Raw genomic sequence first — 12,610 nt, forward strand, 5'->3', positions numbered from 1 at the left:
CACTTTCGGTGGACTGCAGTTTTTACAACTCCAAATTATAGTTACCGTTCATACTTATAAATATAATGCAGGTGTTATAACGGTAAAATACATAATGCGAAACATACAGAAATCCTACTGAGATATTGTTGGTGTTTTACGTCACCATGCAAACTCAACTTTGCTAATAAGATAGTTAATAGTGCCAAGAAGCGTTGAGCCTGGGCTCCCTGGCAGGCCATCGATATCCTTCTCACAAACGACTCTTTAACCAGCTATCCAGGCAACAACTGAAGAACTCCACAACTACTACTGTATAATGACCAGTACGCTGAATCTCTGAGCACAAACGGCCACTCCTTAAGGACAGCCATAAAAAAAATACTAAAATACCAATCTACTTCTCATCCCTCAGACTCACTGAAAGCTCTTGGGCCAAAATCTAAGAAGAAAACCCAGAATTTCTGATCTCAATTTCTCTTATCTACATTCGCCTTACAGGATCTAAGCAATGAAGATGTTCTCTGTCAACTTGACCTACTTTTCAAATGGACCTCTTTCAGCCGAGTCCTTCTAACCAAATTATGTCAAACTGACCTTACATTACTTGCCGACAAAAAAAATCCTGGGTGTGATTTGACCATTTCCTAAGTCCTAAGTCCCACTGCCAAAGAAAGCAACAGAACTGCATGGTGTAAGCAAGGTCCAGCTCTATCTTCAAAACCACTTCCTCCACGCTCTTGAAATGTTTTCTTTTATGTATGATTCTAAATCAAAAGTAAAACTTCGCACGACCCCCAAATCTTACCCAACAATCAGCCTTTGGCCATCCTTCGAGAAAATATTTGATTGTATGCTCCTAATCTGCGTGCCAAAATCCAATCATCCCCGACCAGCTGTTCGGATTTCAAAACTGCCACTCTACTATCCACTAGGCTCACTGTGCGATAGATCCTCTACCGTGAGTTTTTGGATGTCTCCCACGGCCTCATGATTAAGTTAAAATTTGTCTTTCCCAGCACCTTATCTCTAAGCCCCTTCTTTCAGATCTTGCAAGTTATCCAAGGCCACCCTTCCCTTATTACATGTCCAATCCTCGCCGTAGTTCCTCAACATTGCTCTTCTATACTCTTTGAACGGCTGTTCTTCCTCTGTATTCATTCTCATTCCGACTATACTTTGGGCGTGACAACCAGGCTTTCCTATTCCATAATACAACTTCCTAATAGCATTGATTCAATCTCGTATTCATATCCTCGAACCCTGTCATAGCAAATGGAGAATAATGTCAACTAGACCAAAATATAGTTATAGTTACATGCCTAGTTTAATAAAAAATCATTAGATCGTTCTAAAAAACAGAAAAATCGATTTAGAAAAGTTATACTTTTGAGTACTTTGTTGACTGATTTGACTAAAATTTGTATTCACTTTCTCTAATTCTGATGTAAGCTAAATATCAAGTTTGAACTTTCTTCGATGTTTGGCTTTTGAGTTGCGGTGTTTACGGATAGATATACAGACCATACCAATTTGTAAGAACTACTTTTCCAAATTAAGAGCACTCAAAACAGGAAACTTCTTTAAATAACGAAATCGAAAATCTGCACAATTTTAATACCTTCTCTTTCTCTCTAGAGATAGTTTTCTAGCAATAGATCATCTTACTAAAAATAAAAAGGTGATTCAAATGAGTGTCCATGAAAGTACTGAAATTAGAGTTCTCTAATTTTAATTTTAATACCTTCTCTTTCTCTCTAGAGTAAGAGAAAATCATTCATTAAATTGGGACTAGGGTTGGCGGCTTTAAATTGAAAAATCGTAATAGTCCCACAAATGTTACACACACTACATCGTACTTCTATAACAACTCGTTGAGACAAAAGCTAAATGATTTTCCTTTACACACACACACACAAACGATACATCGACGTGACCCTTACTACCCTTTAGACAAGAAATCAGTGTGTTGAGCGAACAAGGGTCATTCTTTTTATTAAGATGTTTAAAAAAAATTTTCGTATTCACTAACTTCCTCTTAGCTACCAAGGTTCTAGTTTTCTTCAGACCTAAAGAATGGCAGGATTGTGAATTTCGAGGAAGCAGCCCTTTGATGAGCCTAGGAGAAAATAAGGAGGCGAACAGCGTTTTGTCCCGCGAAGAAGCGCAGCCTTCTGCCCTGACCCCGCTACTTCCGTGACCTTTAGTGCTCTCACTTCCTCTCAGCTTCTAGCTCTCTTTGTAAAGGAGAATTGTGAAAAGGTCATGCAATGGCTAATTTATTGTTTCTTACACGGGAGCCAGTCATATTTTAACTCCAACTTCTGTTGCAGTACTTTTCTAACAGAAATGTTTAATAATGTCTAAATGGAACAACCTTTCCCTAGGAATTTTTTAAACTATCGGAAACACTGAATTCAACTTATTTTTCTTACTTGCTCGCAATAGTCTTCTCAGAGAGAGCTCTTCTCAGATCGGTTTGATCCGATCACTATAGGTAGAGGTCATCAATATATTTTCACCCCAAATTCTTCTCTCAAAAAAAAAAAAAAATTAGCCCTGGCCGCACGATTTCCTGGGTGATGGAGGTCGCTAATTAAATGTTATTTTGGATAGCCATCATTGTGTGATAAATGCTGTCACGTCAGCTGATTTACTTGTGGCAGTCTCAATGGCTCTGCAGTTGTAAATTTAAATTAAATTAAACAATTAATTTACGTATTTGGCAGACTAGGTCAATTTTTTGAGGGTTATTTGCTCTATTGGGAAACCGACTTTTCCTCATGGTTTCTTCATATTTTTCAAACTCACTTCCTAGTTCAAAGAGTATAGAATTTGCCATACTATTACTACTTACATTCGCCATTTCACTGCCGAATACAATAGTCGCCATCTCTTCCAACTAGCAATCCTCAGCACTATGAAAACAAGAAAATACAATAAAACTTCACACGTTTTACTATCTCGTAAAGTGTATTAAATTTTCTCCCGCATTGCATTGAGTAATGGTTAGGGCAGCTGCCGGACGGGAAAACCAGATGGCCTGTTTGCCTTTTCAAAATGAAAGGTGGCAACTTTTCCTTTTATATGGAACTTTATACATATACAGGTTGATCCATTTAAAATGCACCAATCGCTAATAAGTAATAACTTTTTAGGATAGCGGAAATCCAGAAAGCTCCATTCAATGACTATATGTTTTTTTTAGTCTAGTTTTCAAATTTTTCAAAAACTGATCTTTATAAGTACTACTAAGTTTGACAATGGTTATGAAAATTATGAAAACTACATAAAAAATTGTGGAAAATGACATTGACCCCGATTCGATATCCCTAATATTTGTTGAGATATTTAAGATCAAAGTTACAATTTCATCTATTCGTGATCGGAAAATTGTAACTTTGATCTTAAAAATCTCAACATATGTATATTAGGGATATCGAATCGGGGTCAACGTCATTTTTCACAATTTTTATGAAGTTTTCATAACCATTGTCAAAACCAGTGGTACCTATTTATAAAACTCCAGTTTTTTAGCCGTAATTCCTCCAAAAATGAAGATACAGCATCGGGGATAAAAAATTTGAAAACTAGACCAAAAAAACATAGTTTATTTAATGGGTTTTTCCTGATTTCCGTTTTTATAAAAAGTTATTAGCGATTGGCGCGTTTTAAATGGATCACCCTGTGAATAACGTTGTCGGAAGAACATCTAGATTAAGAATGGCGTTAAAGAAAACTGCATTAATGCATAGAACATAAACCACATTAATTATTACTAGACTAAGATTTTCTCTACTTGATAAAATGAAGTACCAATCAATTAATCCAAAGTTGAACTTAAACCAGCGATGTTACCTTCCTACTGCGTACTAAAAATTGCACCTTCTCTCATAATTTCACTCCATTGAGATTATGTTGATGAATAATAACTTCTTTTGCAACTTTGGAGAAATTTAAAATTCTTCGTGAAGAATCAACAAAATCGCTTACTTAAAAATGAGATTGATTTTTTAAAGAGTTAATTTTCCAAAAATGAACATAATGCAGACAGTCAAATTAGTGAGAGATTTTAAAAATTGCTAAAATAAATTGATGTAAAAAAAAAAATCCTTCTGTTTGTACCTAGAGTACACGGACGGGACTTTCAAAGTCGCTAGAAGGTTCCGGTTTTTTTCGTTTATCAGATAGAGAATTGGGTTTGGAATTACAATAATTTATTAAATACGAGTATTGCCATGTGAACTCACTGTAATTAGCCCTTTGAACTTTAAAGAACAACATTTTTCTTAAAATCTTTAATCTTAAAAGCTCAAAACCCTTAAAACACAGCATTATCTATGTCATCAAAGTCAATCGGAATTCTCTGGAAAAATGTTTCAAATAAACTACCATCATTGGTGCAATGTGTCTCAAAATGTTGTAAAAGTCTCACAATATTTGAGAATCCATTTTGCTAAGAGCTACATCCGCTTGAAAGATTTTAATCGTTAAGTTGTAATGGTGTCCTCGGTGGGTCACGTTCGAAATGTAAAGCTTCAGCTTTTTAGGGATATTTCGATCATAAATACAGGCTATATTCACAAAATGTTCCTTTCTCTGAAGAGCACACCTAAAAATCTATATTTCCGTTGGGAATTCGAAATTAAAATTTGAATAGATTGTCGTACTTTTCCATCTCTAGTGAGAGAAAGTGATGCCTAATTTTCAGGTGGCTTAAATTTAAATGACCGAATTCAGTATCGGGGACGGAGACGACTATCAAACATACTTAAATGTTTAATTCTTATGTTAACCATTAAATAAAATCAAAGGTCTAGACCGAGAATCAATACATAAGACTAGTTTCTATTGAATTAATTGTTACAAGTGTTTTTGTAAATAATAAAATGGATTTTTCTCCCAAAATTCCTGAAAGAGGGGAAAAAATGGGAATTGGAAGGTTATGTGTGTAGTTTCCATTTCTGTATATATATATATATATATATATAGAGAGAGAGAGAGAGAGAGAGAGAGAGAGAGAGAGAGAGATTATTGATGGCAAGTTGAAGGGTTTAATTGAAATGCGTTGAGAGGTGTTGGTGTAGTATAAGAAGGGTGTGAAATATGAGTGTGAGGTAGAGGAAGTAAGCGGAGACAGAGGCATGGTGTCCTTGGCGGCGCAAGGACAGTGCCCCGGCCAAGCACAAGTATATAAGGAGTCCTGGCTCCTGCACGCACACTCCTTCTGTACCCGAGAACTGCTCAGCCGACTCATCTCAACATGTTTCCATTTGTAAGTAACTAGTCTTCATCTTTATTTAGTTATTGACTCCTTCTAGTAAGTTTGAAATTTAATCTGCTCTATATCTTTACTTTTGATAAAGGTCCTCTCTGAAATTGGTTTTAAAATCAAAATCAAATTGCATTTTGAAAACGTTCAGTAAAAAGTAGGGAAAAATTAACTTAATAAGAGCTAGAGCGCTGAATTCGTTAGAACTGGATCTTGGAGATATCCAAGTTTAGATGCTCTTTCCAAAGAAATCTCCAAAGAATGGAAAATTCAGTCAGTAAAGTAAAACATTAGCTGAAGAAATGGAATTTCAGAACACATTAAAATTGATTGACGATACAATTTTTTATGGAACACAAAGGACCTCCTTTTCATAAACAGGGGGCCTCAAAAGAATAACTCGTGAATACTCAAAAAAAAAGACATGCTCGTAAACTCCTCCTACCAAGTAGATAAAGTAATACAGATAGCTTGTTTTACCCTTAGTAGTGCGCAATGTCACAAATCCGCAATATTATCCAGTACTGCGGATCTAACCACAATTTAATATAAGAATAAGGTTTACAGCAATTCTTAAACAAACGTTTTTCACAAATTTTGTTATTAATTCAATGTAGAAGTAAAGGAAGTCAAATTCTTAGAGCCCTGAATGAATGCCGCGTAATATGGATATGGAGATGGCGTTAGATTGAGTGATTAACTTGAAGCATTTCGAATTTCAGCTTCCTCTACTTCTTCTTTCACTCTATCTCTCTCTACGTAGGCACATACCCAAACTTGAAGAAGCAATTATTCAACAGTTATATTATCTACCACTACCAGTTAAGGAAACAATTTGAACAACATAAACTTTTAAATAACAAAAAATAAATAAAAACTTAGCCATTTTATCAGTCGCAGCATGCAAGCATATGGTATATCTGACCAGTTCCGGACATACGATACAATTAATACATTAGTCAGTTTGGGCAGAGATTTCGACTTCACATTTCCTTTCTACACACACATATACATCATACAAAAACAAATTGCTACAAACGTTCTTAACGAAAGGCTCTTATTTAACTAATATTGCGTTTTAGCTAATAAATTAATAAATCGAGAATGTACTCGTATATTCAGGGACAAATTCTAACAGTTAATGGAATGATGCTGATTGTTACACATAATTACAACTATCATTTGACTAATAAACAATCAATTATCAAACTTAGATTTTATATAATTTTTCATTTTTCTTTATTTTATTTTTACTTTTTTTCCATTTTTTAATTTATAGATAGATATAAATTTTAATTTTATTTTCTTATTACTTTATTTTTTACTTTTATTTGTTTACTTTTTTAAATCTTGGAAAAATTAAAATAGTTGGTTCCGTATTTCATATAAACATTTAATTTTTATTTATTTAAATGCGCGTAGAATTGTCTTTGTTGTGCGTGTGTGCGCGCGTAATATCTCTGCCGGAAGGACCACTTAGTTACTTCCGCTTTTTTAGATCGACTACTCCTTGGACCATTTCAGAGTTTAAAGTATTGCCCTCTCCTTTTCATACAATCTAGAGTCGGAAGGAACAAATTTAAATAATTTAAATAATTCAAAGAATATCCCTGAAAAAGGAAACACCCCCCTCTATTAATGGAGCTTTCCTCTTCTTACAGATTTTCTAAAACTTTTCATTTATGTGAAGTAAACATGGAGTGTACTTAGATCTGTAATTTATATAGAAGTGACCATTTTTCAGGAAATTCTTTATACGGAAGTTCTCCGATAAAGTATGTATCTCTGCAGCGAAATGTCCCTTATTAAAAGAAAACTAAAATGTTATATAAAATTAAATAAGTTTCAAGGAGTGTTATCTCTGGGTAACTTCCCCTCAATTAGTGAGTTTGTAGTGGAGGGTAGTTATTGTCATTGTTACTAATAGCGCTGCATCTAGCGCTGGTGTATTCTTAGCAAATAAATTAAAAAATAAAAATAAAAATATGTTTCAAATAGGTGTTTGAAAAAATTTGATTTTGAAAAGTGAGAATTTAGTGAGAAAATAATGTGTACGTCCAAAACCACATATTTTTTTTACTTTCTCTTATATAGCATTCTGTTGTACATCTTTCTCTTGTAAAGCTTTCTAGTGTGTATCTTTCTCTTATATAGCATTCTGTTGTACATCTTTCCTTGTAAAGCTTTCTAGTGTGTATCTTTCTCTTATATAGCATTCTGTTGTACAACTTTCTCTTGTAAAGCTTTCTCTTGTAAAGCTTTCTAGTGTGTAGCTTTCTCTTGTATAGATTTCTCTTAACTTTGTATCGCTAAATATTTGCACCATTTTTGTTTATACACTACACTTTTATACAATAAATTTAGGATTATTATTTGAAACCCTTCTCCCGGCAACTTTATTTAAGCGAGACTCTTAAACAAAGTTACAAATTGAAACAAAGTACTTAAACAGGACAGAAGACCCACCAACCGTTAAGGCAAGAACGCTCAATGTAAAACAAAATTTTCATAAGTATTTCCTAAGTGGAAAGCTTGGCATTAATACAAATGAATGAAATTGGCAATAATCTTTGTTCCCGTTAAACCTTACAGCGCTATCAGCTTACAATTCCTACTAAATTAGATTAGCTCAATAAGAGAGTAATATTTTCTGGCAAATTCTAAGAAAAAAGAGGCCCTTATTCATGTTGAGTTAAGAAGATGACAAGCGGCCCTACTAACCTGTAGTAGGGACTCAATGAAATATGAAAATAATTATTCAAAGGACAAATAGAAAAGTTTAGTTTCTAGTTGTAACTTATGAGATAAAAAATAAGGTTTAATTGGGTAGGAAAATGTTTACCTCTTCTGACATGAATCTAGCCTTACTCGTATAGTATGTTGCACACTTCTTATCAAGAATAATTGAATTACAGATGGCAGTGGTCGTTGGCGTGCTGGCAGTGTGTGCTGCGGCTCCTGCTCCAGGCTTGGTCGCTCCAGTGGTGCCCCTGGCCACTTCTCACCATTCGGTAGTCAAGACCTCCGTGATACATCCAGTACCCGTCGTACACGCTCCAATCGTCCATACCCCGGTCGTGCATGCTCCAGTCGTACATGCTGCACCAGTTGTGCACACCGTTCCAGTGGTCAAAACAGTACATGCTGCTCCAGTTGTACACGCCACTTCAGTTGTACACGCCGCTCCAGTTGTTCCAGTGGTTAAAACTTTGCCTGTTGTACATCATTCTCCAGCCGTGATTGTCCATTGATACCAGTTTAATTTATCTTTTTACAATGTTAATATTATTTTCTGTATATTTCTATTAAGTTTAAATAAATAAATAAATAAAAAATCAACGTATTTATTAAATTATTATAATTTGCATTGAATACATACTGGAAGATGAATTCAATTTCACAATTCACCCAAAACAATTTCAATTTAACACATTAGCAACCAGGGTAATCACTTCACTATCTGCAGATTTTAGACAGACATAGCTTACTATTTTTTCCTTTTAACTTATTTTTAATAAGTTTGGCAACTTTGGAGCCCATTGAGTGTTGATTTTTTTAAAAGAAATTGCGCTAAATTTATCATTAACCAATCAGCGCCAATCAGGTACAGTTTCGTACAATATATTTAGATGGAGAGTGGTAATGTGTCTTACATTTTATTTACATTACATCACAAAAGTATTAATATTAATATTTGTATATTTATTAATAGATAATAATATAAATCATAACTATAACTATAAAAAAAAAAAATTACTACAAAAAAGAAAACATAATAAAACAAAACTATCCTTTCTTAAAAAACGAAAATAAAATAGAACTATAATTGTAACAAAGATTTCCTAAAGTCTAGGCAGTTAATGATAAATTCATAGAAATCCATAATATGAAATTTGTTTCTAGTAATTAATACATTTTCAGCAGTAATTAAAAGATGACTGCCCATTTCAATTATTCTTAACAGTTAGAAACGTATCACAGCGACAATAAACACCATGCGGTATTGTCTCGACGGTACATAGTGAATTTTCCTTATATTCCAATCTCTCCAAAATTTGAACTAAGAAGTGTATTAAAAGTGTGTTGGCCATCATGAGAGAAAACTGGAAAGAAGCACCAGTAGCCAACCCAGGGGTCGGCAACCCGCGGCTAGACTATTTCTCCAGTGCACTCTATCCATCGCGTCTTGCTCGCACAGCCCTCGTCGCCATTAGCTCTTCGATGCCATTTTGCCACCTGTTCCTAGGCCTGCCTCTTTTCCGCGTACCTGGCGGGCTCCATTGCATCACAGTCTTCAGCATTCTACTTTCTGGCATATCAGTTTCTTCTTTTCCATTTCTTCTGTCACTGTGCTGTGCTTCACCACTATTTTTCTTATACCCGCATTCCTTCTCCTCTCACTGCGGGATATTCTCGCGGAACGCCTTCAGAACTCCATTTCAGTCGCCTCTATCTTTTTCTGCATTTTCTTGCTGACTGTCCATGTTTCTGATGCGTAGAGCAAGATGCTTTGAACCAACGCTTCATAGATATGCTTCTTGGTGCTGATCTGGACATTGCTGTTCCATAAGACAGAATTCAGCATTCCAATCGCCTTCCTTGCGCTTGTCACTCTCTTTTCCATATCCATTTCGAATGTTCCGTCCACTTGAAGGTAGGAGCCCAGGTATTTAAAACTGATGACTTTATTTAATTTTCGGCCATCGATTTCACATTCATTGTGTGGGGATGCAGTCACTTATTCCGTTTTTTCTGTATTTATTTCTAATCCCCACTTCCTGTATTCTTCTGCCTGCTTTCTGACCAAATAATTGATGTCCTCTTCATCATTTGCGATCAGGACTTGGTCGTCAGCGAATAGGAGAATGTGAAGGTACATTCCTTCCCCGACCTGTACGCCCATCTTGCAACATTTCCTAGTCCATTCCTTCAAGCTTACATCCATATACAAAGCTTGCAACACTGAAACTTATCTTACCTATAGTGGGATTTTAAACAAATAAATAATACATAAGACAGAGAGCCAATGTATATTAAACTAGACTTTATAGCGAATAGGATCCTCTCACAGGAGTGTCCTTTCATTGGAGAAATTTTGAAAATAAAAGTTCCCGCCCAACATTTGTACTATTTGTAAGCAAAGTTTAAATGTCCTTTAGCTTTAAGTCATATTCGCAGAATTTCCAAAAGTAAACATTCATTTCCACTTCCGTTAAGGGATAACTGTTGGATAATTCAGGTGGAAAATTAATTTCAAATCCTGGAGTGATTTATTATTGGTAAGAGAAAGGAAAAAAATTAAATATTTGACTGTAAAAACACTCCTAAAATATCCTGTGGGACACTCGAGCCGAGAGGGACGAGGCCAAGCAACGGCTTTCTATTCGCTTCAAGGCTCCAGTTCAAGGCAGTGACCCGTCCTCCGCAATATTCGAGCCTACGGTACCATCACACTTCCTGTATAAGTGTAGGTTACTCAAAAAGCATTCATTTCCTCCCCTTATTTTTTCCTCCTCTCCGCTCTTTTCTCCCAGAGATCTCTCTTAATTAAGAGCCCTCTTACTCCTAGCCACAGGAACCTCTGCAATCGGACAGATTTTCCATTTTAGGTTTTTAAATAAAAATTATTATATTAGAGAAAAACGAATTTTCTTAAAAAATGATTAGGACAGTTGTATAAGGGTTGATCGTCAAAAAGTGCACGAAAAAGCGTAACGTTGAAAAACACCCAACTTTGACAATTTTTTTTCTCTCTTTTTCTATAAAACATAAAATTCTCAAACTTTCTTTAAAATAAAGGGCAAACCCTCCTTTACAGCTGTAATTTTTTGCAACAACCCAGATCGCATAGATTTCGAGAAAAAAGTTGTTGAAAATGAGCAAAAACGGCTTTTTCAAAAATTGGTCTTGTTCTTGTTGTTGTACTTCTTGTTGTTACCTTTTTTGTAAACAACGTAGCGCCTAAACGTTTTTTAGTCGCCTTCGATCTATCTTTCCCAGTATCAGGTTCGTATCCAATAATCTAGTTCAAATATCTTTTCTGAGAACTCGAGAACGTAAAGTATTAGTGCTCGCCAGCGATCAGTGGAGAAGGGGGTGGGTGAAGAAAAAAAGGAGAAGACAAAATAAACCAAAAAGAAGTTTAGCGCCACGTCGTTTTTGTTTACCTGAATGTGGGGGGGGGGGGGGGTACGACGAAATACAAAAAAAAATAGAATGAAAATCAAATGGAATGAAAATAACGACGGATTAAAGAAAAACCATAAAGAAAGAATTAACTTAAGAAACCCTTGGCAACCACTTTTGTGTCCGTGGTAATGAAACTGTTTATAATGCTTGGCTCCTTTACCAGTCTAAAAGAAAAAAATAACTCCAAAAGGGGACAATAACAGTTATTATTTCTATTTAACAGTTAGCCTAGGCCAGTGGTCGGCAAAGTGCGGCTCCAGAGCCACATGTGGCTCTTTGGCTTCTTAAGTGCGGCTCTGGCACAAATATCCACGGAAGGCGCTATAATATTTTCATTTTAAAAAAAACTTGGTAAGAAAAAAATTACATCTTATTTTGATAAATTAAAATTCTTCTATAAATCGAGAACATGTATAATTTGTTGTTTAAGTTAAAAGATAGATAGGTAATTAATATTTTATATTGTTGTAAAAATACGTAACGAACATCGAGTTTAATTTTATTAGTTTTCGTAAACGTAAACACAAACCATGTACAAGCTACCGGCTGAAATTGTTCGTATGTTATAGCAGGTTTCAGGAATTTAAAAACAGCAGAGCAACTTTAGCATTTGTCAAAAATCCTCTTAATGCTACGATAACCGAGTTGAATTTTTCTCCTTTTGAAATTGACATTGGTAGCTTTGAAATACAATTGCTGGATTTAAAAAAAAACAAGGAGATATGGCGCTCTAAATTCGAACGTCTTTGTGTTGAATTGGAAATATTGGAGAAGAAAAAATGTGATCTTAGTTCACAACCCAAGTGGTCTGCTTTGAATGACCTGGAGAAGGAAGACATGATCATTTTCAACGTTTGGAATAGTATTCCTGACTCTTACGATCAGCTGAAAAAGCTCGCGTTTGCTGTTCTTTCCTTTTTCGGTTCTACATATATATGCGAACAATCTTTTTCTAGCATGAACATTATCAAGAGTAAACTGAGAAGTCGTCTTATTTATGAGAACTTGGAATCATGCCTAAAATTAAAAACAACAACATAAAAACCTGACTAACTCAAACCTTCCAAGGAGATGCAAGCACATTGTTCGCATTAATAAATATTTATTAAGTATGAAATTTAGTATTATTTAGTGTACTACTTATTTAGTGTAATAAAAGTTTACTAAACA

The 12,610-nt window shown here is 35.0% G+C and overlaps 1 protein-coding gene across 1 annotated transcript; it reads left to right on the plus strand.

Annotated features, from left to right (window-relative positions):
- Nucleotides 1–5,100: 5,100 nt before the first annotated feature.
- On the plus strand, nt 5,101–8,590 carry LOC141448487 (uncharacterized). The gene is made up of 2 exons (XM_074116866.1): nt 5,101–5,254; nt 8,167–8,590. Exons 1-2 carry the CDS (start codon nt 5,243–5,245, stop codon nt 8,500–8,502), a joined length of 348 nt encoding a protein of 115 aa, XP_073972967.1. The 5' UTR covers nt 5,101–5,242; the 3' UTR covers nt 8,503–8,590.
- Nucleotides 8,591–12,610: the final 4,020 nt, after the last annotated feature.

The sequence above is a fragment of the Rhodnius prolixus genome, unplaced genomic scaffold, assembly GCF_049639745.1.
Source record: "Rhodnius prolixus isolate KJV_2025 unplaced genomic scaffold, Rpr scaffold_43, whole genome shotgun sequence".
Classification (NCBI taxonomy): domain Eukaryota; kingdom Metazoa; phylum Arthropoda; class Insecta; order Hemiptera; family Reduviidae; genus Rhodnius; species Rhodnius prolixus.